At 48.6% G+C, this 26,523-nt stretch overlaps 1 protein-coding gene across 4 annotated transcripts; it reads right to left on the bottom strand.

Annotated features, from left to right (window-relative positions):
* Window positions 1-684: 684 nt before the first annotated feature.
* Window positions 685-11,377, bottom strand: Rela (v-rel reticuloendotheliosis viral oncogene homolog A (avian)). Of its 4 annotated transcripts, none has more exons than NM_009045.5 (11): window positions 10,978-11,278; window positions 10,361-10,387; window positions 10,117-10,268; window positions 9,816-9,964; window positions 8,869-8,960; window positions 8,385-8,516; window positions 7,534-7,638; window positions 7,143-7,355; window positions 3,414-3,494; window positions 3,232-3,306; window positions 685-2,019 (listed from the first exon to the last, which is right to left on the bottom strand). In NM_009045.5, exons 1-11 carry the CDS (start codon window positions 10,982-10,984, stop codon window positions 1,403-1,405), a joined length of 1,650 nt encoding a protein of 549 aa, NP_033071.1. In that variant the 5' UTR covers window positions 10,985-11,278; the 3' UTR covers window positions 685-1,402. The 4 variants fall into 4 exon arrangements, with proteins under 4 accessions (NP_033071.1, NP_001351996.1, XP_006531758.1 ...); XM_006531695.4 differs by lacking the exon at window positions 10,978-11,278 and adding an exon at window positions 11,357-11,377 and having other exon boundaries at window positions 688-2,019; XM_006531694.3 differs by lacking the exon at window positions 10,978-11,278 and adding an exon at window positions 10,671-10,855 and having other exon boundaries at window positions 688-2,019.
* Between the last annotated feature and the right edge of the window lie 15,146 nt (window positions 11,378-26,523).

The following is a 26,523-nucleotide window of genomic DNA, read 5'->3' as shown; positions in this document are numbered from 1 at the left end:
AAGAGCTACGCCTGGCCTTTGTTTAGGTCTCCAAGGCTGGGCAAAGGTTCTAGGTATCCTCCTGGTACAGAATATCAAAAGTCCTAGGGCAGACCGGTTTTTGTATTGTTTTCTGAGACAAGGTCTCCCGGAGTAGACCTTGCTGGCCTTTAACTCACCCTTCCTGCCTTTGCCTCTGGAGGGCTGGGAGCAAAGGCATGTACCAGCACAGCAGGCTTTTTGGGAGCGGGGATGTGAACAGCTGTTTTAAGACAGTGTGGCACCAGGCCGGTCTCAAATCCAGTAAGCTCAAGATGACCTTGATCACTAGGGATGCAAAATGGCTGTTTTGTTTCAGCCTGAGCTAATGGAAAAACCTGGCAACTGCTGTGCAGAGTTCTTCATCACTTCCAGGATGGTCCCACCATCACCTCCCCACCAGGCTGTTCCATGTCTCTGCTGACCTAACTCCTGGAGCAAGAGGGATCTACGTTATGTGAAGGAACCCCACTCCTATTGAACCTTTTGTAGTGGAAGCCCTGTCCTAGTTGCTGTAACATTTGCCAATAGGAATCAAGAGTTTGCAGGAGGCATCCTCCAGTCCCAGACCCCTGGATGACGGTACACAGTCAATTCTTTCACCATCAGACAACCTGAAGTGGGCAACACAGTGTGCTCAGTGTTTGCTGAAAGACAGCTACTCTCTGGCCAGCGTGATAAGACATTTATTAGTTCAGAGCTAGAAAGAGCAAGAGTCCAATAGCTTTTTCAGTAAAGGCTGTCTTGTGGCTGAGCATCTAGCCTGCCCTCCTGACTCTACAGTTTGCCCTGCTATTAAGGCACTTGAAAAAAGGGGGAGCAGGGATGTCTCAGACTAAACTCCCCCCGATTCTGAAGGCGGCCAGCAACATCCCACCTGTTCCCCTTGGCCACAGCTCAGCATGGAGAGCTGGCAGGGCAGGAGCTCCACAGGACAGAAGAGCGGCCCCTCATGTGCTGGTGTCGGGCAGCACCACGTAGGAGCTGCTCTTGGGAGCACTGCTTTGGATCAAGGTGTACAGGAATCCGCGTGGAGGAAGACACTTGATAGTAAGGCTATATGGCCTAAGGCCATGGCTCCAGTCTGTCCCTCTCTAGGAGAGTGCTAGAAGCTGGAGATGGAAGCAGGATCTCAGAGTTCCCTACCGAAGCAGGAGCTATCAACACAGGGATGCACCGAGTCCTCCCAGCTCCGTCTCCAGGAGGTTAATGCTCCTGCGAAAGCACCTCCGAAAGCGAGATAAAGAGTAAAACGTGCCGCCCCAGAGAGATCACCCAAACAAGTCGGGGGCAGCTGGAGCACACTCCCCAGAATGTGTACGCACTTCGGGAAGGCTTCAGTGCCCTGAAACCTGGTGCTCTGAGCAGGGTCGCTGTCAGCACCTTAGGAGCTGATCTGACTCAAAAGAGCAGAGAAGTCCATGTCCGCAATGGAGGAGAAGTCTTCATCTCCTGAGAGACCATTGGGAAGCCCCGAGGTCCCCAGGGGTGTGGGAGCTGGGTCAGGGGGCCTCTGGGACCCTGTCACCAGGCGAGTTATAGCTTCAGGGTACTCCATCAGCATGGGCTCAGCTGTGGAGTGAGACATGGACACACCCTGGTTCAGGAGCTGCTGAAACTCTGAGTTGTCCACAGATGCCAGGTCTGTGAACACTCCTGGGTCTGTGCTGTTGCCAAGCAAGGCCCCCAAGTCTTCATCAGCATCAAACTGCAGGTGCAGCAGGGCTTCCGACAGCGTGCCTTCCCCAGCCTGGGTGCTCTTTGGAACAGGTGCAGACAGGGACTGGGGAGGACCCGGGGTTAGAACTGGGGCAGGAGCTGGGGGCTGAGCCAGAGGTACCATGGCTGAGGAAGGGACCATGGTCTGGGCAAGGACTGGGGCAGAGGACGGTGCCAAGGCCAGGGCCTGGTTTGAGATCTGCCCTGATGGTAACAGCATGGGGGAAAACTCATCAAAGTTGATGGTGCTGAGGGATGCTGGGAAGGTGTAGGGCTGCGGGGCTGGAGAGAGAGACAAAGAACAAAGGCTCAGAGGCAGTGAGAGACATACACGGCCCCTCTGCCACCACCTGACCCAGCTCTACCATGCTTAGAATCAGTACCTTTCTGGGAACCAAAATCTGACCAGGCCTGTAGGGTCCACTTCCAAGGGCCACAGTGAGGTGTTCCCTAGCTACTGCGGTCATAAAGCTCTCACCATGTTACAGCTGCAAAGCCAGCGAAGAGGATGAACCATGGAGCACGGGCTCAGTGGTGGGAGTCTGTCACTCTTGTGAGCCACGCACCAGAACCCACAACCTATTAATTTTTTTTTTTTCAGTTTTTCAAGACACGGTTTCTCTGTGTAGCCCTGGCTGTCCTGGAACTCACTCTGTAGACCAGGCTGGCCTCGAACTCAGAAATCCGCCTGCCTCTGCCTCCCAAGTGCTAGGATTAAAGGCATGCGCCACTACCACCCAGCCCAGCTTAATTTTTTAAATAAATGTTTTTATTTGTGAGCATTTTGCCTGCTTCTATGTATGTGCACTGCATGCGTGCAGCGCCCTTGGCGAGCAGCTATAGCTAGAGACAGCTGCTGAGAAGAGAACCCAGTGCCTTTAACCGAGCCATCTCTCTAGCCCCACAACTGATTACTTTAGAGGTGATTTCTTCTTTCTCAATTCAATGGAGAGCTGAGGGCAGAGACATTTCCAATGTCTGTATCTCAAGGTATCCAACTCAGGGATTATTTAGTCCCTTGGTACCAAATATTGAATCTAGGGTCTCTGGTGCTAGGCATGCGCTCTACATGAGCTGTACCGTATCCCTGCTTTTACTTTTAAAGCTGAGACAGGGTTCTTCAAACTGACCTTAAACTTAATAACCTTGTAGTCCAAGATGGCCTTGAACTTGTGACCCTCCTGCCACACTCTCTTGAGCAGCAGGGAATAAAGGGCTCAGGGTTTGACAGGAGCATGGCTTCTGACTTCTACTGACTTTAGGAAATGGCCAGTTCCTGTGCCACACTTTCAAAGCCTTGAGTTTATCAGTCTGTGACAAGAGCCCTGGATGGTCCTGGCAGAGACCCCGGCCTCCCCCTGAGAAGTCCAGGCCCCATGGAGAGCAGATTTCAGAACTCTGCAGGTGAGACCAATTTGGTCCCCTTCTAGAAGATACTACTTCAGTCTGAACAAATGAGACCCTCATTCTAGAAAAAGAAAAGGACTTCCTTACCTGGCTTGGGGACAGAAGTTGAGTTTCGGGTAGGCACAGCAATACGCCGGGTTGGAGGCCGGGGTTCAGTTGGTCCTACAGGGCAAAAGCTAAGTCAGCTTTCAGACCCCGGGTGTCCTCTCACTGACTCTAGGACTTGGCTGGCCTGCCCACTCCTCTCCCTCAGGCTTTCCTCATCTCACCATTGAAAGGACTCTTCTTCATGATACTCTTGAAGGTCTCATAGGTCCTTTTGCGCTTCTCTTCAATCCGGTGGCGATCATCTGGGAAAGCAATATGGATGGTGGGTTTACTCTCCTTAGCCGGGCTGCACTTCTCCCTTCTATGGGCTCTCCAGGAGGGTAGTGGAGTCATAGTTTCCTAAGACCTAGTCTCCCAACCAGTTAAGAAGGGATGTGTGACCTTCAGAGAAGGGTCTGTTGGTTGAATCCTCTTCCCCCCTGGTTTTTTGAGACTGTCTCACTATATACAGTCCTGGCTGTCCTGGAACTACACACACCAGACCAGGCTGACTTCAAACTCACTGAAATTCACTGCCCTTCCTCCAAAGTGCTGTAACTAAAGGTGTGGGCCACACAGCCAGCCTTGTTGGTTGTCTTGACCCCTGCTCTGGGGGACAAGAGCCTAGCACGCCATCTGAGCTGCTCACAGAAGCATCCACGTAGGTGGAGAGGGAAGTGCTGTGGGCAGAGCATCACAGGCCGAAGGCTCCAGACTCAGCTCAGTGTATGGCTTCTTCCTTTAGTTTGAAGCTTCAGAATTATTTGACCACCTCAGCTGCACACCGTCTAGGTGAAGCAGTATTTCACACCAGGGCACTGCTTCTTTCCCCTGTGTCTCCCTGTCTGTCCTGGCACCCAAACTGCAACCTGGAACAATTCTGAACATCATTTTTTCTTTCAATCCTCCAATACTAACTCAACACCACTTGCCAAGCACCTACTAGCAACTGGAGATGAGTAAGCACACAGAGATTTAGTCATCAAAAGGGGACCTTAAAAAGTACCAGGATCCAGAGAAACCTTGTCTCAAAAACAAAACAAAAAACAACAAAAGTGCCAGGATTCCTTTTGGCTGTTGAAGTCTCAATTCCCCCACCCCACCCCCACAGGAAAAAAAAAACACCCTAATTTATTACATTTATGTGCGTGTGTGGCCAAACAGTGGTGGTATATGCCTTTTAGGAGGCAGAGGCAGGTGCATCTCTGAGTTCAAGACCAGCCTGGCATACAAAGTGAGGTCTACGACAGCCAGGGCTGCACAGACAAATCCTGTCTCGAAAAACAAAACAAACAAACAACAAAAAACCCCAAAGCCCCCAAAACATTCATGTGTGCATGTGTGTTGCAACAAGAGGTCAGAGACAATGTGTGAGAGTCACACATTGAACTGTCACACTCTGAACTGTCTCCTTTGATCACGTGGGTTAAACAGAGGTCCTCAGCTTGACAACTCTGTCTTTTTTGAGACAAGATCTCATGTAGCCTTGGAGAGCATCAAACTTCCTATGTAGCTGAGACTAGCCCTCAACTTCCGATCCTCCTGTCTTCACCTCCCCAGTGCTGGGTTACAAGTGTCAGCACCACACCTGGTTTGAGGGTTACTAGGGACTGAATTCAAGGCCTCGTACATGCTAGGCAAGCCCTCGTTAAGCTACGCCCCTGCCCCTCTCCATCTCTAACACTCTACTCAGAGAAGCCAGGCTGAGCTTCCAGATATGCTCACGTCAAATCTCTGCTTAGAAATCTTAGATGTGGGCTGGTGAGATGGCTCAGCGGGTAAGAGCACTGACTGCTCTTCCAAAGGTACTGAGTTCAAATCCCAGCAACCACATGGTGGCTCAAAACCATCCATAACGAGATCTGACGCCCTCTTCTGGAGTGTCTGAAGACAGCTACAGTGCACTTACATATAATAAATAAATAAATAAATCTTTAAAAAAAAAAGAAAGAAAGAAATCTTAGATGCATCCCTGCTGCTTTCAGAATGAAACCTCAGATATGACTAAGCTTAACAGGGCCATCTTTTGGGCTTGCTCACTGTCTGAAGACAGTTTCCACCACGATGTCCCTGAGCCAGCTGTGTATTCCCCAACAACTCTGTCCTTCCAGGACTAGGCCACTAGAATGAAAACTACACTTGTGGATCCTCCCAGGTAAACGCCACCTCGGCCGGCTTTCTGCACCATTGTTTTCTCACTTGGCACATCATTTACACATCTGTCTCCTCACTGAGCTGGTGAAGAGGAAGGAATCTGTCTCATTAAAACAAAAAAACAGGATTGCAGAGATGGCTCAGTGGTTAAGAACACTGGCTGCTCTTCCAGAGGTCCTGAGTTCAATTCTCAACACCCACATGGTGGCTCACAACCATGTGTAATGGGATCTGTAGTGATGCCCTCTTTGGGTGTATCTGAAGACAGTGACATTGTACTCACATACATAAGTAAATCATTAAACAAACAAACAAACAAACAAATATTTCTTTGCTTATGTGTATGGTGTTTTGTCAGCATGTCTGTGCACCTTGTGCATGGAAGCCCTGAGACTGGAGTTATACAAGGTTACCAGATGCCATGTAGGTGCTGAAAATTAAACCTAGGTCCACTGGAAGTGTCGCCAGTGTTCTTAACCATCCCTCCGGCTCCTGCCTCACTTGATTTCTTATGTACAGCACCCGGGACAGGCTTTAGTGGTGCACTAAGCCTTGAGCAAAATGAAGCTGGGTCATATGGTAGTGACAAGAGACAGAAGGTGGCAAAAAGTCCATAGAGCCAAGTGACCCTGGCTCAGATGTACCACTGCCTCGAACTGCTGGTGAGTTAAGTCTTCCCATGAAAAGTGCTGAGAGATTAAAGTCAAGTCGTTCGCTTGTGCTCACTCTGGGCAGATCTAGCCGACAGAGCTGAGCACGGTGGGTGTCACTGTTAAATAAGAAGCAGATTCTGACTGTAACTAAATGTTAACAACGGGGACACATCCTAAGACATGTTGTTTAGCAAATCTGTCATTGTATGAACATCTCTTATTATAGTGTGTGTGTACACGTGTGTGGTGTGTGTGTGTTCATGGAGGTGCATGCATGTGTAGATGTGCTCATGAGCATGCTGAGGGCAAAGCTCGACCACTCTTCACCTGATTGTTTTTCAAGGCTTATTTTTGTGTATGACTGTTGTACCTGCTTGTGTGTATGTGCAAAACGTGCATGCCTGGTGCCTGTAGAGTTCAGAAGTGTCAGACGCCCTGGAAATAAGACTTAGAGATGGTTGTGAGCCACCATGTGGGTGCTGGGAAAAACAGCAAGTGCTCTTAACTACTCTGCCACCACTCCAGCTCCAACTACCTTATCTCTCTCTCTCTCTCTCTCCCTCTCTCTCTCTCTCTCTCTCTCCCTCCCTCTCTCTCTCTCTCATCTATCCAACCATCCATCTACTTATGTATTTATTTGAGACAAGATCTCACTATGTAGCCCTGGCTTGCCAAGAACTTGTTCTGTAGACCAGGCTGGTCTCAAACTCAGAGAGATTTGCCTGCCTCTGCCTCCTGAGTGCTGGGCCTAAGGGCCAGTCACCATGGCCAGCTTCCGGAACACCTTGATAGAGCCACCATGCCACCAGTTCTCAGGTTGGACATGCTGCTGGAGCACCCAGCTTATTACACAAATGTCTTAAGGGTACTTACACACACTGAGACACCTTTGTCATTAGACAGTGTAGTCTGATGGGACCACCATGTGGCTTGCCTTTGACAGAAATCATTACACGCTATGAACTACAGCATATCTAAACCCTAGTGCTGGCCTCAGACACCCAGCCCTGGTCTCTCTCCTAGCTGGGGCTCAGCGGCTTTGGTCCCGCCCTCTGCAGCAGCGGCTGTGGCCCTGCCCTCCCTCCGCAGCGGCGGCTGTCACACCTGTGTCTGGCAAGTACTGGAACTCCATGGGCTCACTGAGCTCGCGATCAGAAGGCCGCCGTAGCTGCATGGAGACTCGAACAGGAGCCTGGAGGCTGGGGTCGGCGTACGGAGGAGTCCGGAACACAATGGCCACTTGCCGATGCACATCAGCTTGAGAAAAGGAGCCTCGTGCCTCCCAGCCTGGTCCCGTGAAATACACCTCAATGTCTTCTGCAGGAGACAGTGGCAGTATGGGTTAGTATGTGTGACCCAACTGGTTGTTGTCCTCAACACCTGATGTTTTTCCCTGTGACATCACCTGCTTTCCCTGAAGCCGCTGAGGTAGCTGGCACTCATCACCTCCGCTCAGCCTCACCCCTCCCCTCTCCGTGCAGAGTCCAGTGTGTACCTTTCTGCACCTTGTCGCACAGCAAGAAGATCTCATCCCCACCGAGGCAGCTCCCAGAGTTCCGGTTTACTCGGCAGATCTTGAGCTCGGCAGTGTTGGGGGCCCCTGAAACATCAGCGGTCTCAGGGTACCCTGCAGGAGCTCTAACGCCCGCCACGCCCAGCCCGCCACGTCCAGGCCACAGCCTGCTGACCACACTTCTGCAGACCGCTGCTGTCTGCTCTCTATGTCAGGCAATTCCCGATCAGTCTCTCTGCAGTACGGGTAGCATGGCTCTAGGTGAAGGGACACTGAAGGCCGGATGTCCCTGTTCTCCAGAGATCCTCCAGTCCAGAGGACACACTCTGACCACACCTGCCGCCCTCCACCTTAGCGGCACAGTTTCAGCTTTCGGTTCATCCCGCCTCACTTCCAGTTAGTCCTGGCTTCCGGTTCTTAGGACTCTGAAGCCCTTTGGTTTTCCTTTAATTTACCCTGCTGCTAAAGACTGCAATCCATCAAAGTCAGCCAGGTCATCTGAGAGCTTCCTGGGAGCTGCTACAGCTGAATTCCTGCTGTCTAGAAGGATCTGGTCTCTGAGAGCTTGTTTCCTAAAGTCCTGAGCACAGTTCTTGGCAGACCAGCTTCCCAACCCCAGATATGGGAAGCAGTCACTTCCCACCAGGCTCCTGGGCATCCTGGCCGCTTCAGTCACAGGGCAGCTCTGGGTCTTCTCCACCCCACCCCCTGCAGCACAGCTGGAAGGCGCTGGATGACTGAAGGAAGCCAGAGCTCTTCTCCCAGGCCTCACCCACCCGGTCCCCATTCAGTTCCCAAGCCCGCCCTCATCCCTACTGCAGCCGGCCACTTACGGTTATCAAAAATCGGATGTGAGAGGACAGGGGTCAGGAGGAGGGGCCTGCCTGCTGGGTCCCGCACTGTCACCTGGAAGCAGAGGCGCACTGCATTCAAGTCATAGTCCCCGCGCTGCTCCTCTATAGGAACTGTCAAAAACAAAAAAACAACAAAAACAAAAAACAAAACACTGTGGTGGAAGGCATTGGGGGTGGGGGAGGGGGGACGGGCCAGGGAGCTCTGAGGAAAGAGGAAGGTGATTTGAGGAGATGTAAAACAGAAGTCTAAGGGGAGGAAGACCCTAGATCCATCACGGCTCTCCAGGAGCCCTCTCTAGGCCTGACTCTCAACGGCAGAGTGTGAGTGTGTGCCAAGCTGGCAGCAAGGTTCCACTCCTGCTGCTGGGTTGGCCATGGAGGGAGATGAGCGGCAGAGGCCCAGGGAAGGTGACAGAGATACTTGCACCACACGAAGATCAATGTCTTTGCCCCTTGCTCCTACCGTGAAAGGGGTTATTGTTGGTCTGGATTCGCTGGCTAATGGCTTGCTCCAGGTCTCGCTTCTTCACACACTGGATCCCCAGGTTCTGGAAGCTGAGGCCTCAGGTATTAGTTTTGTGTCTCCAGCAGAGCCCCTTCTTGCCTCCCAACTCCACAGCTCTCAGGTATGTCTAGGCTTCCCACTCCTTACCCACTGGCAAGTCTCTGAGGGAGCTGGCCCTCGCAGGCCTCCAAGCCAGTGCCCCACCTCAGCCACAGGGGCTTCCTTTCCCAGACCTAAGCACACGAAATGGAACGTACTCCCCTTCCAAGGGCATCGTACTGCTTGCTTGCTTGCTTGCTTTTTTTTGTACTTCTTTCTCGTGCACGGAATGTTCTTTTGGGTCTGTCTGCTTTTTCTCACCATTTAAGAGTTAGCACAGAGGCCTTCTGTAACCCTCCAACCCAAAGTCGTGAGACCTGTGCAGCAGGACACGGTGCTACATGCCTATTCCCCTGGAGTTGAGAAGAGGAGGCAGGGGAACCCTAACGAGTTCAAGGCCAGCTTGAGCTTCCTGAGACCAGACTCCTCCTCCTAATTTATAACTGTGTTTTCTTTCCATCATGGAAGTTATAATTCTCTACCAGTATCTCGTCTATCTGTCTGTACAATTATCGCCTGGTTTTACCAACTGGTATTTAAGCTCTAGGAGGGTCCATTTGGATATCTTTCTGATCCAAGAGGCTAAGAGGCTGGCCTGTCCAGCCATAGGGTTTGTGGCTCTAAGAAGATAAGGAGTTCCCAACTGTTAGAGAATTCAAGACAAAGGAGGTCTGTTTGCAAACTGGAGACAGAGTTAAGAACTCTGGATTCTGCCTGTGTTTAGAAAAGAGCAACACTGTAAGAGCTGCCTGGCCGGCCTGCTCCTACCCTGCCCTCACACCACCCCCAGCCCATAGGGAACTCACCTATGGATACTGCGGTCTGGGCAGAGGTCAGCCTCATAGTAGCCATCCCGGCAGTCCTTCCCCACAAGTTCATGTGGATGAGGCCGGTGAGGTGGATCCTTGGTGACCAGGGAGATTCGAACTGTTCCTGGTCCTGTGTAGCCATTGATCTGTCCAAAGTACAGAGTACTCTAGTGGCCAGCAATCCCTAATCTGGCTCTTAGACACAGGGCACGGTGACCAGGAGGCAAGTCTGCTGGGGCTGCACAGTGCGTTCCACCACATCTGTGTCCCAGCGACACCCCTGGGGGCTCTTGCTTACCTTGATGGTGGGGTGTGTCTTGGTGGTATCTGTGCTTCTCTCGCCAGGAATACTGCCCGCTGAGCGCCCCTCGCATTTATAGCGGAATCGCATGCCCCGTTGCTTCGGCTGTTCGATGATCTCCACATAAGGCCCAGAAGCCTGGGCTGGCTCTGTGGGTGACACAGTCAGCCATCAGGTGCTATCCCCACGGCCCCGACTCCAGGACAGCCCCTGACTACTGAGGATGGATGGTCCAACTTACCTGAGGGAAAGATGAGGGGAAACAGATCTGAAAGGGAAAGACAAGGCACATTGTCAATAAACTCCAGTGCCCACCCTCACCTGCGAAGGCCTGACAGAGCCAAGCTCCCTCCCTTCCAAGAAAACTGAGCCAAGACCCTGAAACCTGCCCTGACAGAGGCCGGGGAACTAGAGAAAGGGGACACAGAGGCATTCCTTTGCCAGGGGAAACTGAGTCAGTGCCTGTTTTACGTTCATAAGTGACACTGAGGAGGGGGTAATACCCTCCTCTCCTCTTCTGGGGAAACTGAGTCAGATACTTTCTTCCTTACACGGAAAGGAAGCCAGAACTAATCGCATCGACACGGGGGTGGGGGGAGCCGGAGGAAACGGAGTCAAGATTCACCCGTACCCCCACCCAGGAGGGACACTGAGTCAAGGCGCCCTCCACTGAGAGGGGTAACTGAGTCAGACCCCCTCGCAGCCCGCCCCGCCCCGTGCCACCATCCGGCCTGCCGCTCCCTGCGCAGCAACCCGCGGCGCAGAAAGGGGCGGAAGACGGCGCGGGGAGGGGGGAGATTCCGCCGCAGGCCCCGGAGCTCTAGGGCAGCCATCCCCCGAGCCAGAGGGCAGCCTCACCGTCCATGGTCAGGGTCCCGGGGGCGGGGCCGGGGTCGCAGCTGAGCCCACGGCGCGCTAAAGTAAAGCCATTCGCCAGAGGCGGAAATGCGCGGCGCGCGCCCGTCGTCGCGTCACTGCCCGGAATCCGGCCGCGCCTGCGCGCTGAGCCGCCGCCACCGCCACCGCCGCGCGTGGGGGGCCGAGAGCAGGTGCGCGACTCACGCTGGGCGCGGAAGGTGTGCGGCGGGCGCGCGGGCGGGGACACCGCAGCGCGGCGGGAGGACGCCGAGGCTGTTTGTCCCGAGGCCGGCCCGACTACAAGCTCCGCAGCGCGGCTCGCTCGGGGTCCCGGTCCCGTTCCCGGCCCCGCCTGGAGGGCGGGCCCGCGATTACTCACTCTGTTTTTAGGGGATTTCGGGTCCCGTTCCCCGCCCCGCTCTGATCTCAGGAGTTTGGTGATGTCACCCTGGCCGGGACTGGAGCCGAGCCAGGGCTGGTGGCAGGCTGCGGCCATTCGCCCTGCGCAGGGAGAGGCCCAGGCCTGCTGCTCCCGCGGAGGCCAGTGACTGAATTCCACACGTTTTCCTAAGCGTGCAGGGGCCTTCTGGGGACCCGCGTGCTACGGGCCACATGCTCCCCAACCTAGATCCGGCTGCGCGCAGGAGTGCTTCGCGGAGCGAGCGTGCTGCATCCGACAGGCCTTAGGGTAGAGGGGCAGACCGAGGACTAGGCAGACACCTGTACCTCTAAGAGTCCCTGAGAGCCATGAGTGCTGGAAGAGCCCCAGGGCTTCGTCTGCACACATAGGTGCTGTCTGCTAAGGTTTAGATCTTTAGGGATCTCCGGAACCAGCTAGGGTCACACCGTGAACATCTCCTTCAAGGCCTCCCAGGAGTCCAGGCTCCAATGAGGAAAGCGTTTGTAGGGAGCAAAAATTGCCATCTAAGCCAAGGGCAGGTGTGCAGATTGAGTGTGGGGACTCTGGCCGGAGGACGCAACACATCAGGCTGCCTCCACTATGCCAGAAGGAGGAGGCGCCTCCCGGGCCACAGGAGGTTTCAGCACTCAGAGAAAGACTTATTTTCTCTAAATTAGGAAATCATGTGGGAATTGGAAAAGATTGGAAATTCTGAATTGCTTTCCCAGGCTCTGAAAAAAACAGGAAGACAAAAGTGAAAATAGTTACGCCCCTCCCACTCATTTCAGTTTCTCACTTGGCGCAGATTAGAAAAAGCAGTTTAATATTTTGCGAGGGCGGATGTCAAGGCGACAGAATGAATATAATCTCCAATTAATGGCACACAGCCATCATTGGTCCTCACATGAACCACTTGTAAAAACACATATAGTTACAATTTAAGTTAATATGAATACCAGCGTCCTTACTAAAAAGTAAAGGCTAGAAATGAGAACTCAGTAGTTTTTGCATAACGTTGCAGGAAGCTGGGATTTGATCTCTGACTCCAGGATGCTCCAGTAATCCCAGCGCTCATGGGGTCAGACGTTCAACGTCATCCTCCTCTACATAGTTTGAACCCATCCAGAACTACAGAAGATGCTCTTTAAAAAAGGATGGTTGCAGGCTGGAGAGATGGCCCATCAGTTAAGAGTCGATAATGCCCTTGCAGAAGACCAGAGTCCAGTTATCAGCAACTGTAACTGCAGCTTCCGGAGACCTCACACTGTTCTGGGCTCTTGAGAGCAACTGCATTCACATGTGCACATATATACAAAAATAAAAATAATAAAATAAAATAAAAGATAAATGTGAGTTGTGTTTGGTAGTGCAGGCCTTTAGCCCCAGCACTCTGGAGGCAGACTCAGCAGGTCTCCTAGTTCGAGGCCAGTACAGTCTATACATAGTGAGTTGCTAGACAACCAGGACTGTATAGACACTTTCTCAACACAAATGAAAAAAATGGAGCTTTGTTTACAAAGAGAGCTCTGGACCAGCAGGGGCTAGCCGGTGTGATTTTGTCTCAGAGGGGGAGATGGGTAGGAGTGTATCAGAGTTACAGCACTTGCCTAGCATACTGAAGACTGGTATTTATCTCCAGCACTCCAGAAGAAAGGTCAAGAAAACGAAGGGGATGCAGGGGACACTGACGCCACTCATCCCCACAGGTGTGCTCCTCACCGTCCATTCCTTTTTACCCTGAGTTCAGGCTCTTCCCATCCAGATTTCTGCCCTCTGTGTGGGAGCCTGCCACCGTCACGTGGTCAGAGGACAACTTGCCAGACTCATTTCTTTCTTTTCACTAAGTAGGTCCTGGGAGCAGATCAAGGTCATCGGGCTTGACGATGACGACGACGACGACGACGACGACGGGCGCCTTTTTATGTTTTTGTTTGTTTTTCAAGACCGGGTTTCTCTATATATCCTTAGTTGTCCTAGAACTCAATATGTAGACCAGGCTAGCCTAAAACACAGATCTGTAGCTGGTCTTTGTTATTTTGTAGGTTCTTCTTTTTCCCATCCTTTATTCCCTTTGTTTCACACCCTATCAAGCAAGAGAGAGAGAGAGAGAGATCCCTGAATCTAATTTCTTTCCTTGTTTTTCTTTGACCACAGCTACCCACAACCCGAAACCAACATCCTAAACAACCACCAATCACCAGCCTCGACTCTCCTAGCATTTATATACTTTCCAAAAAGTTCTCAGAGTTCCAAATGTCACACAATCACAGAAGCTATCTAGAGCTGGCAGAACCATGCACCTGCTAGAGCACAGGGCAAATAAATCATAGTCAGCTGCGGTGGACAGTCTGCAGCAGCCCGTAGCCCACACCTGGTGGACAGTCTGCAGCAGCCCGTAGCCCACACCTGGCATTAAAATGAAAGACTTTTTTTTTTTAAAGATTTATTTATTTGGCCAGGTATTGTGGTGCACGCCTTTAATCCCAGCACTCGGGATGCAAAGGCAGGCAGATTTCTGAGTTCGAGGCCAGCCTGGTCTACAGCGCGAGTTCCAGGACAGCCAGGGATATACAGAGAAACCCTGTCTCAGAAAACCAAAAAAAAAAAAAGGTTTATTTATTTTATACATGTAAGTGCACTGTAGTTGTCTTCAGGCACACCAGAAGAGGGCATCCGAACCTATTACAGATGGTTGTGAGCCTTCATGTGGTTGCTGGAAATTGAATTCAGGACCTCTGGCTCTTAACTGCTGAGCCATCTCTCCAGCCCCGTGAAAGGCATTCTTAACTAAAATTCCAAAATTCTCAAAAATGTAACTACATTTCCCCTTTTCTGTTTTAAGCCATTAAATTGTTGTGTGTGTACCAGGAAATTATAAACATACATTTTCGATGAAATAATCACTTTCAGGTCAGTGGCCAAGGTTTGCAGGAGACCTCTCCTAATCTTTATCAGTTTTGATGATATCCACAGCTTTTTACCAATCCTGTAGAGAGATAAACCCAAATCTCCAACACAAAACTTGCTGGTTTCCATCCTGATATTAACACATCCTTGTAGTGTATAGATTGATTTAATTCCACAGTTTTTTTTATACCCCAGTATCTCTTGGCTGCTCAAGTGCCTGCAATTTTTTCTTTAGTTAAGGGCCATTGTTCTACTTAGACAGGCTTACCAGTAAGTCATTTTAAGGGAAGGGCCTTTGGTCCTTCAGCAGTGGTTCCCCCTTTTAAATTTGGAGACTCAATCTCTGCTATACTCTGTGTTTGGACAACTGGCACAGTCTGGGGTTTGTTTTTTTTTTTTTTTTTTTTGATGACATATATCAATACTTTTCTCAGGAGCACCTACCATTTTACCCCTTATTTCATCATAGGCTGTCTCTAGGATTACAGGAATATTAATCTGAGTACCCCACAGTTGTAAAAGATCCCATCCCCATACATTTACAAGCATGTCAGCCACATAAGGCCTTAACATCCCCCTTTGACCTTCTGGTTCCACACATTTGACCCACCACACACTTTGTTTTATCTGAGATAATTTTCCAAGTCCTAGAAACTGAGTATAAACCTTTGAAAGTGGCTATTCTGAATTCTAAGACCTTTGTGAAATGATAGTTACATCAACTCCTGTATTCACCAGACCTTCTATTTCAACACCATTTGCCTGCAGTTTTAATCTTGGCCTCTGATCATTACCAACTGTTTGCTGGAGCACATCTTTCCTGTTCTTCCAACCCCTCCTTCTCTCTACTGGAGCGGCTTTACCTCTGATGTAGGGGAACAGCGGCAGCTGAGCGAGCCTGTCACCTGTGCTTGCATCTCTCTTTTTACATAGGCCATAATTTTAATAAAATCTTCATCTATAATTCCTGGGTGCACAATGACTCCTTGGGAAGTCAATCCACCCCTCCCCAAGACCAGGCCTCCTTTCTCTGAGAGCACAAACCCCAGTAGTTATTTTATAGCATTGACTTTTAGAGGATAGTGTACGATGTTTATCTATGGCCAAGTCTAGAGCAGCACTGCCTGCATTAGCATGCATTAAATCTCTAACAGGGAATGGAGGTTTTTTCAGTCTATATGTTACTTTCTGGCTGAAAAGGCTTGTAATTTTTGCTTCAGGCTCTGAGCTAGGCCTTCAGTGCTGTTTCCCAACTGTAAGAAATTATCTTAAATATCTCGTTTGGATATACACTCCTGAATCCAGGGGCAGCCTTTGCAGCATTGCACAGACATCCTGGCAAGCCTAGGCAGTCTTTCTGATTGAGATTTAGGAAAGCCATTGCCCCTAGAAACAGCTCATTCACTTTTTCAGTACAAAGTATTGAACTTCTCAAGTTAACACACCAGGCATTTCCAGATCTGAGACCTTTAGCAGCTTAGTCACAGTCTCTTTGCAAATGACCATGTTTCCCACAATTGAAGCACTGGGCCTTTTGATATGGAAGACCTCTAGCTATACCTTGAACTATTAGTATGGTACACGTTAGAACAAATATCAGTTGTATCCCTTCTCCATAGGCGTTGATTGAGTCTTTAATGGTCTAATAACATTTTTACATTTGGTATTTGAATTTTCAAATGCCAAGGTCTCTATTAACATGTGCCTTCCATCGGGTTCTGATGTGGCAGAGGTTTTCAATTGTCTCTTGATTTGAATAAATAAAGATGGCAGAAGCTAATTGTTGGGCAAAGATATAAAGGCAGATTTTCCAGGTCCCAGGAGGAGAGGAGGAGACAAGACAGAGAAGGGGCTTTTGGGCCAGGCTTTGGAGGGAGACACACGGATACCATGTAGGCCTGGAGACAGTGGTGGCCTCCACCACTGGAGCTATATTCTAATATAGAACAGCTGATGAATTTAGGACAGTAGATTCTGAGCCCAGCGCTTATGTCATCTGGCTGATTTTAAAATATTAAGATTTTCTGGTATTTTCCATCCACGAAGATTCAGTGGGCAAGAGAAGGGTGGTTGGTCGGCGGAACACGAGCGGTAACTCCAGGAGTTCTCAGGAGGGATGGTTATTGGGCGGCTTAGCAAGCCAGCAGGGCCAGGAGGAACAGGCGGCACTCTTGGGAATAGCCAGGATATCGGAAAAGCTTTAGCTAGCCCTGGGGCCTGACTAGACCACAGGCAAACAGCTGCTAGTCCCAGAGCCTAGCTGGAGGAAGTGTGGTTTTTACAATTACACACAACACAGCTGAGACTAATCTTTGTCAAAAATCGTGAAGGCTTCTCTAGAATCATGTGTAATTTTTGTAAATGAGATAAACTCTTTCTCAGGCTCAAGTTTGTCCCAAGCTCTTAAAGCCACTCAGCTACATTGTTCTGTAGAAGTTTCATCAAATTGAATCTGTTGCTGTACATCACAGCACTGCCCTTCACCTAAGAACTAGCCTTTTACTATATTCATTCCCATTGATCTATTTTGCTGTTCAATATTTGAGGCATCTTCTCTCTACCATGTTAACCACTGTAAGTGTGGACCAGACTCTAGTACAGCTGTCACCAATCTTGAGTGGCCCAGTTCTTTAGAAATTGCTTCACATAAAGTGATTGCATCACATATAAAATCATAGCCTCTTTAAAATGCCCAAATCTGTCAATCTGTTATTTCTATAGGATGCTACCCTATCTTATCATAACCTTGTTCCATACTATTAGCATGCATATTATATATGTGTGTATATATATATGTGTGTATATATATATATATATATATATATATACACATACATACACACACACACACACACACACATATATATATATATATATATATATATATATATATATATATATATATATGCTATTTGACTACCGGGAAAGCTGAAGGTGATCTCATAGCCCTGGGCTGCCTTTCCTCTAACTCTGACAACAGGGTTGGTTCAAGATTAACCCTTTCTTCCTTTTCTTTTTCTTTTTTTAAAAGATGTATTTATTTATTTATTTCATGTCTGTGAGTACACTGTAGCTGTCTTCAGACACACCAGAAGAGGGCATCAGATCCCCATTACAGATGGTTGTGAGCCACCATGTGGTTGCTGGGATTTGAACCTGGGTCCTTTGGGAGAGCAGCCAGTGCTCTTAACTGCTGAGCCATCTCCCCAGCCCTAACCCTTTCTTTCTAAACAGGCTGTTTTACCAGTTTGTCCTCCTGTTTATCAGCTTTTCTCTGACCTCCAGCAGTTTCTTCCCCTCACTCCTGCTCTCTTGCTCAGTCACCAGGACTGAGACTTTTTGTTCTCTTTTCTGGTGCTCCTCGCCTCCCTCCCAAGAGCATCCATCACACCCTTGACCTCTCCAACTGCACAGTCAACTCTGCAGCTCTGTCAGAAATGAGAGAGTAAAGTGACTCCATTATTTTCCCATTTCAACCATTTTGTTTGTTTGTTTCTCAGACCTCTCTATTTCCACCTGCAAGTTTTTCAACTGCTCAGCCATTCTTCCAAACTTTTTTTTTGAGATGGAACATACAAAGCAAAAGAAAAGTAAGAAAATCACTTCTGGAACAAAGTGGGGGATATCAGAGGGGTAGCAGATGCAAGACATTTTTTGCTGGCCTCTTGGAAAAACATTATCCATTTCTTTTTTTTTTTTTTAAGATTTATTGATTTATTATATGTAAGTACACTGTAGCTGTCTTCAGACACTCCAGAAGAGGGAGTCAGATCTCGTTACGGATGGTTGTGAGATGGTTGTGAGCCACCAAGTGGTTGCTGGGATTTGAACTCCAGACCTTCGGAAGAGCAGTCGGGTGCTCTTACCCATTGAACCATCTCACCAGCCCCATTATCCATTTCTTTAACTCTTGCCATGTTCTCTAAGGCATTTGAAATCAAGTTTCCCATTTTTATCCTTGACTTTCAAGTACCATGTTTGGGCACTGCCACTTGCAGCTGGTGTTTGCCACTTGGTGGGTTCTTTTATTCCCCACTCTTATTCCCATCCATCCCCACCCCCATTTCACCCCATCACTAGATAGGAGAGAAAAAAGGATAGGAGACAGAGACCCCTGAATCTAATTTCTTTCTTTTTGTTTCTTCTTTAGCACTAAACAAACCACAAACAACTCTTCTGAAGGCCCACCATGCCTCCTGGGCCTAGCACTCATATACCATTTGAAAAGTTTCAAGAATTCCAAATGTCACACAATCTCAGAAATTATCTCCAGCTGGAAAAAACATGCTTCTACTAGAGCATGATTCAAATCATAGTCTGTTGTGGATTGGTTCTGATGCTGTTTGTGTTAAGTCAGCTCCTGGAATTACAAGGGAACCTGCTTGACTGCCTGTAAGATGCTGAGGGTCCCTGCCCCAGTTGGTTTTGATTGGTGAGTAAAGTTGCTGGCAGCCAATGGCTGGGCAGGGAAATAGAGGAGGGACTTTGGATTTCCTGGGCATGGGAAGAAGAGGAATTTTAGAATCTCCATGGGGGGTGGGGGGAGAAGCAGGAGGATCAGGCTTGGGATCTGTGGGAGAGAAAACAGCCATGTGAGAGGCAGGGAGGAGCAGCCCCAGGGGCCCATCTCCCATTTGGGTCTTGGGTAGCAAAGATGGAATTAGATTTTTTTAAAAAAATAAGTAAATAATTCAGGAGTACCAGAGGGGAGGCATTAGCAAAGTGGAAGCTTGGGAGTGGCCCAACCATTGAGCTGCTTAGGGCATATTAAAAAGGCTACGTGTGTGTGTGTGTGTGTGTGTGTGTGTGTCTTTCACTTGAGAACCCACAACATTGAGGTGGTAGCAAGAAGTGCACTCACAGTCTCTAGTGAGGAGTTTAGAGCGGATTAACTACTACCACCGCTTCAGTCGGCTGCTGTTGACAGCCTGACAGTCAGAAGCAGCCCTATATCCCTAGACCTGAGATTAAAATGCAAGCACATTCTTAACCAAAAATTACAGAATTCTCAAAAATGTTACTACAGAGATCCGCCTGCCTCTGTCCGGTATTAAAGTGCTGGGATTAAAGGCATGCACTACCACATATAGCACAAATTATTTATTTAGTTATCTACTTATTTGTAGTTTATTATTACCTGTGCCTATGCCCATATGGGCATGTGGAGGTCAGAGGTCAGCTTGTGCGGTGAGTTATCTTCTTTCATCTCTGTGGATTCTGGGGTGGGGGTTGGGTCACCGAGCTTGTACAGCAGGCGCTTCACCCACTGAGCCAGCTCAGAAGCCACGAATGGACTTTTTTTTTTTTAAAGGAATGGATTTGAGAGAGGGAGAAGAAAAACCACAAGGCAGAGAAGTGTGAAATAGAAAATAAACTGACAGCGGGCGTGGTGGCGCACGCCTTTGATCCCAGCACTCGGGAGGCAGAGGCAGGCGGATTTCTGAGTTCGAGGCCAGCCTGGTCTACAGAGTGAGTTCCAGGACAGCCAGGGCTATACAGAGAAACCCTATCTCGAAAAACCAAAAAAGAAAAAGAAAAAAAAAAAAGAAAAAAGAAACTGACATATAAACAGTTTGGGTAGTTTTCTCTTATAAAGTAGTAGAGAATCTCAGTGCCGTGTGGTAACTACAAAAGCCTGAAGAGCGTGGCAGCCCCTGGGTCTCTGGAACCTGGGATATGGGATGCAGTCCTTATTCCTGAATGGACCAGTCCTTCACTTAGATTAAGCAAAACAATTATTATAAATATTTCACTTTTGTCAAAAGACAGGGAGACCTGGTGGTAAAGCTCTGTGGTTCCAGCTATGTAGAGAGGCTGAGGTGGAAAGATGAGGTGTTCAGCGCTGCCTGGGCTCCAGAGGACGTTCATAGCCAGCCTGGGCAATGTAGTGAGACTGGCACTGTGGTTCACTGTCCCTATACTGTAGTGCCTATAATGTACCAAGTCCTATGTCGAGAAACACAATATAGACACTAAATACATAAGTGTGCAAAATGTTTTAAGTTAGTGTGGTGGTTTGAATAAGAATGGCCTCCATAGGCTTGTATATTTGAATGCTTAGTGTTATGAAATATAATGCCTCAAGGGGGTGCCTCGCAGGCCCATGCCAAGGTTTGCCCCTGAGTAATTATACCGTGCAGCAGATCTGGTACTGGGGAGGGGGAAGAGGTTGTTATTGGGGGGAGGGAGAGGAATGAGGTCCTGAAGCAGGGGTAGAGGCAGACAGACAAGTGGACATATAGATGGCAGACAGGCCAGACCAGAGCCTTGAGAGCAGAGATGGGGCAGCGGAACATAGAGAAGGACAGAAAGGGGGAGAGAGAATGCTGGGACAGAGAGCGCGCAGTGGCAGGTGATAATTGCTAGGTCTCTGGGAGGAGCCTAGTGGTGTCATCTGTGAGCTGACACTTGGTCATCAGGAGTGACTGTACTTGAGACAGACTAGGAAGTGAGGCCTTGTTGGAGGAAGTGTGTCACTGAGGGTGAACTTTAGGGTTTCAAAAGCCCAAGCCAGACCCTGTGTCTCTCTCTTCCTGCTGCCTGTGGATTGGCATAGAACTCTCAGCTACTTTTCTAGTACTGTGTTGGCCTATGTCCCACTATGATGATAATGGTTTAAACCTTTGAAAGAACGTGCTAGCTAGGAAGCAGCACTCCTCCATGGCCACTGTGTAAGCTCCTGCCTCAGTGTTCCTGCCCAGTTTAGGTCTTGTCCTGACCTCCCTCAGTGATGGGCTGTTACCTGGAAGTAGAAGAGGAATTTAATGCTTTTCTTGTCTAGTTACTTTGGTCACAGTGCAAAACAATCATAACCCTGACTAAGACATATTTGAGGCTGGGGAGATGGCTCAGAAAGTAAAATACCTCCCATGCAAATATCAGGACCAGGGTTTGGATCCCCAGCCCCTACATAAGTTCTACATAAATGCAGCATCAACAGGCGTGTACTGTAGGTCTCACTCCCAGCACTCAGGAGGTAGGAACAAGGATTCCTGGGGCAATCTGCCTGGACTGTCTTCCTGAATGGTAAGCTCTGGGTTCAGATGAGAGACTGCCTCATCAGATAAAGGGAGCATTGGAGGAAGCACAAGTTGGAATAAGCATTGGAGAAGCAGGAATGTCAATCACATGGGCCTATCTTCTTCAGTGGAAGGGAATGAGTGATGCTTAGCCACCTGGAATGCCAGAGTGAAAAGTGGTCCACTGACCTGGTGAGTCTTGCTGTTCTATTAGGAGCCGGCCTCCACCTGAGTCCCTCAAACATCCTGATTGGCTTTAGCCCTAACCCTGTGGAGACTAGAATATATCCACATGAAAGAGGCCCTTGTGCTTTGCATCCTCCACTAGAAGAATCTGTCTTTATCGAAGGTCTTTCTCTGGGCCCTAACCCTGAGCTCAGTTTATCAGCCAATAGAACCCGTTCGTACTGTAAGGTCCCAGGTCACAAGTTCTACTGTGTAAGAAAAGGAAAGCACGAGGCCAGTCTCAGGAAGGCTGTGACCCAGGGTCTACAGAGATGGCACTGTCGGGTTTTCATTCTTCACCTCTTGTAGCTAGCTCACCCTCCCACACACAGGCCATGAGGCTTGCCCTGGGATTCCCCAACAGAGCGAGGTCAATCTCCACATACCTTCATGTTTAAGGGTGCCTGCACCTGTACGTGTATACACCACAGATGTGGGAACATGAATATAACACATGCAGACCACACGCACACATGTGTGCTGTCTAGAGACTTAGCTGGGAATAGGGAGCCTCAATTAAATGCCACCATAAAATTGGCCTGTGAGCAAGTCTGTGGTGTGTTTTCTTAACTGATGACTGATGTGGGTGGTGCCACCCTGGGCTGGTGGTCTTGGGTTCTCTCAGAAAGTGGGCTGAGCAAGCCAGTGAGCAACAGTCCTCCACGGCTTCTGCATCAGCTCCTGCCTCTAGGTTCCTGCCCTGACTTCTCTGGATGGTAGACAGTAAGTTGTAAGATGAAGTAAACTCTTACCACCCCAAGCTGTATTTGATCATGGCACTTCATCGGAGCAATAGAAACTGAACTAGCACTATTTATTTAATACTATAAATAGATAGATAGATAGATAGATAGATAGATAGATAGATAGATAGATAGATTTGGCAATAATTCCTTGACTATGACATAAAAGCACAAAAGTCAGCAAAAAAAAAAAAGGTAAATTTTACTTCATAGAAAAAATTAGGCATGGTTGTATAAACCTATCATTTCTGCACATAGGAAACTGAAACAGAATTCAATGCAAGTTCAAGGCCAGTCTCTGCTACATAGCATGTACCAACCGAGGCAGAGTCTGGAATGTTCTCTGTAGGCTAGGCAGACCTCAAACTCACATAGACCTTCCTATGTCTGCCTGACAAGCACTGGGGTTAAAGGTTTGCACCACCACACGGCCCTGTTTTAGCTTAACTGTTGGGCATAGTGGTACACGCCTTTTGTCACAGCACTTGGCAGGCAGAGGTAGACCTGTCTCTATGAGCTCCAGGCCAGCCAAGGCTCCACAGTGGGGCTCTGTCTCAAAAACAAAGTAGCCGGGTGGTGGCAGATTTCTGAGTTTGAGACCAGCCTGGTCTACAAAGTGAGGTCCAGGACAGCCAGGGCTACACAGAGAAACCCTGTCTTGAAAAAAACAAAAACAAAAACAAAAACAAAAACAAAAACAAAAAGCCAAAGTAAAATAATGTGTGTGCATGTGTGTTTGTGTGTGCATGTGTGTTTGTGTGTGCATGTGTGTTTGTGTGTGCATGTGTGTTTGTGTGTGCATGTGTTTGTGTGTGCATGTGTTTGTGTGTGGGTGTGCACGCTTAGGTGCCCCCATAGGCCAGAGGCAGCAGAACGTCTGGAGTTGGAGTTATAAGGATGCTGAGAGGCACCCACTGTGGGCGATTGGAACTGAACTCGGCTCCTCTACAAGAGAGCAAGCACCCTAAACCGCTGAGCCATCCTACCACACACTTTATGCCGCAGCACTCGTGTCACTCTGTAGTAAGTTTGGAATCAGGAAGTGTTACTTCTCCAAACTTGTTCTCTTTTCAGATTGTTTTGGCCATGAGGAGTCCCCCAAGATTCCATCCCACTGTGTAGACCATCCATCCAGTGGGGATCATACTCAGCCATTGTGAGCCACCAAGATGGGTGCTAGGAACTGAAACCCGGTCCTCTGCAAGAGCAGCATGTGCTCTTTCTTAACCACTAGGCTGCCTCTCCAGTTCACTGTTCCAAAAGCAGTGAACTAATTTTGATGAGAAGACCAACAACACCTCTAAACAATTTGACAGCGGATGTAGAATTTAAACAGACATCTCTCCAAAGAAAACACTAGTGGTCGTGAAAAGACGGTTGAGACATTAGCTATCAGGGAAACAAAATCCACTGAGAGCCCAGTAGGATGGCTTTATCAGAAAACAGATAACAAGCTAGGACAAGGATTTAGAGATCTGATCAATGGCTCGCTGTGAGAATGTGAGGCAGTGCAGCCACTGAGGGGTAAAAGAACCTCACCTGGAAAAAGCCAAGCAGACTTACCATGCAGCACAGTCGTCCCACTCTGCATAAAGACAAACAAAACAAGACGATGATGATGATGACGACGACGACGATGATGACAGCTAGCAGGGACTCAAAGATATCTGCACTTCTGTCCTTCTAATAATTCAAATACTCATCAGTGAACAAGCAATTACTATTTTCAGATGTCAACATGATGGCCCAAGGGCTGTGTAGACAGCCGATTATGAGGAGCGGGTGTGGCAGCAGTCCCAAGAAGGCACCAGGGACTGCAGCTAAGTCTTATGACTTGCACCTGACTTCCTCATACACCTGAAAATAAGCCACGACCATCGTGAGAGCTGCGCAGGTGCACCATGATGCTGGCAGTTTAAACAAGTCCATATTTGGTGGAGACATGCCCCTGCCGCCCTGATTGGCTGAAGCTGCGTGCCTGGTGAGGTGACATGGCCTGCTGTGAGTGGATGGGGACTGAGAGTATATAAGAGTGAGAGGCCCGGGTTAGAGAGAGAGGGAAAGTTGAGAGAGAAAAAGATGAAGCGAGAGAGAGGAAAACCGAAGTTTGCGAATAAACTGCTGTTAGAAGGACTGGTGGTCGTGTCGTTCTTGCTGGTCGAGAGCGGACGCGACAGCCGATAAGCCACTTCTGAGTATTCATGGGAGGGGGTTCCTAGGAGAAATCAGCACAGAATCAGTAAGTAGACTGGATGAAGTGATTAGTCAGTCGCGGTGGTCCATGCCTGTAATTCCAGCACCCAGAAGGCCAAGGCAGAAGGAAATCAAGTTTCAGACCAATGTGAGCTATACAGTCAGACTCTGTCTCATAAAAGCAAAAGCCAGAAGGCTCGGGAGATGACTCATGGGTAAGGTGTTTGATCCTGTGGTAGCACTAGCACCTGTAAATGCAGCATTCAGATGAGAGGCGAACGCCAGGAAGATTTCCAGAAGTTCAAGGGCCAGTTATAAACAGCAACATCTTCAAACAACAAAGGAACTCTGCTTCGATCAAGCCAATTCCTAAGATAAACTTCCGCTTGTATATCTATAAACAGAGGCTCCTCCGTTTATAATTGGTCATGTCCCGATAAAACTACTTTTAGCCAAAATATAAAGCTGTATTTAATGCTAGTTCTGGGGAGATGGCTCAGCAGTTAAGCGCTCTTGCTGATCTTCCAGAGGACTTGGGTTAGGTTCCCAGCACACACCAGCTTCAGGTGATTTGATGTCTTCTACTGGCCTCTTTGGCCACTTGCATGCATAAAGTGCACGTACATACACACTCAGGACCCCCCCCCCCATATATAGAAATAATAAAGTAATGTTTAAAATGCATCTGAAACCCCCAACACATCCAACATCACAGCCTAGTAGTGCAGTCTGCTAGAGAGTCTGGAGCCATCCTTGTGACTCACCTCTGTTGCCTAGCAATCACGAGGATGCCTTCTGCATAGACAAACAGTAAAATATCAAACTTATAAGGGTAAGCTAGAACCCAGCATGGTGATGCATGCCTGTAACCTAAGCACTGTGAAATTGTAGGCAGAAGATCCGGAGTTCAAGGCCAGCCTGAACTACATAGCAAGACCCTGACTCCAAAACAAAGCAAAAACAAAACAGAACCCAAACAATCAAACAAAAGAACTTGGTTGAGGAATGCCTTAGTAGTTTACAGCAGAGGACCTGGGTTCAATTCCCAGCACTCACATGAAAACTCACAACTGTCTGTACCCCCAGTTCCAGGGGATCCAATGCCCACTTCTCTCCTCCAAGGGCATTAGGCACCATGCAGTACATATACACATAGGTAGGCATGTAGGCAAATACTCATACACATAAGGTTTGTTAAAAAAAGACTTTTATTTATTCTTTATTTGTCTGAATGCATGTATGTGTACCATGTGCATGCCTGGTAACCAAAGAGGCCAGAAGGCAGCACCAGAGGTGGAACTAGAGACCATTGTGAGCCATTGTGAGGGTGCATTGGTATTCAAGTTAGTCTTAGGTAAATTCTTAAGCAGAAAGCAGTCATAATCTTTGCCAAATTATCACAAGAATGGTTGCTAGGACAATTGCTAATATTGTTCCCCCACCCCTGCTCCCCCTGCTCCCTGAAACCTCTTGAGCTGGGCGTCCACAGTCTGAGTAACTCTCAGCACCACTGTCTTTCAAGCTCCTTTATGATGGGTCATTAAGCTCTACTCACACTGTTCAATCACTTTTTAGTTGAAAATCTCAAAGTCGGGCTGGTGAGATGGCTCAGCAGGTAAGAGCACCCGACTGCTCTTCCAAAGGTCCAGAGTTCAAATCCCAGCAACCACATGGTGGCTCACAACCATCCGTAACGAGATCTAGCGCCCTCTTCTGGAGTGTCTGAAGACAGCTACAGTGTACTTACATAGAATAAATAAATAAATCTTAAAAAAAAAAAATTAAAAAAAAAAAAAAAAAGAAAATCTCAAAGTCTTCCATATTCAACAAACAAATCAACAAACCCCAGCATGATCAGCCTGTCATAGTAATACCCCACTCCCGGTACCAACTTCTGTACTGGTTACTTTTCTACTGCTGTTACAAAACACCATGACAAAGGCAATTTATTTTTAAAAAAGTGTTAAAGACATGGTGGTGCTCAACTTTAATCTCAGCACTCTCAAGGTAGAGACAGGTAAATCTCTGAGTTCAAGGCCAGCCTGGTGTACATAGTAAG

The sequence above is a fragment of the Mus musculus genome, chromosome 19 (assembly GCF_000001635.26).
Source record: "Mus musculus strain C57BL/6J chromosome 19, GRCm38.p6 C57BL/6J".
Lineage (NCBI taxonomy): Eukaryota > Metazoa > Chordata > Mammalia > Rodentia > Muridae > Mus > Mus musculus.
This window is presented reverse-complemented; position numbering and strand designations above follow the sequence as displayed.

Excerpts from the sequence above, each read along its gene's own strand:
- Rela (XM_006531694.3), bottom strand. The coding sequence starts at position 10,698 with ATGCGATTAGTTCTGGCTTCCTTTCCGT. Across the intron at positions 10,269-10,360 it reads TCCCCTCATCTTTCCCTCAG|AGCCAGCCCAGGCTTCTGGG; the intron begins GTAAGTTGGACC and ends TGTCACCCACAG. Across the intron at positions 8,517-8,868 it reads CAACAATAACCCCTTTCACG|TTCCTATAGAGGAGCAGCGC; the intron begins GTAGGAGCAAGG and ends TGTTTTTGACAG.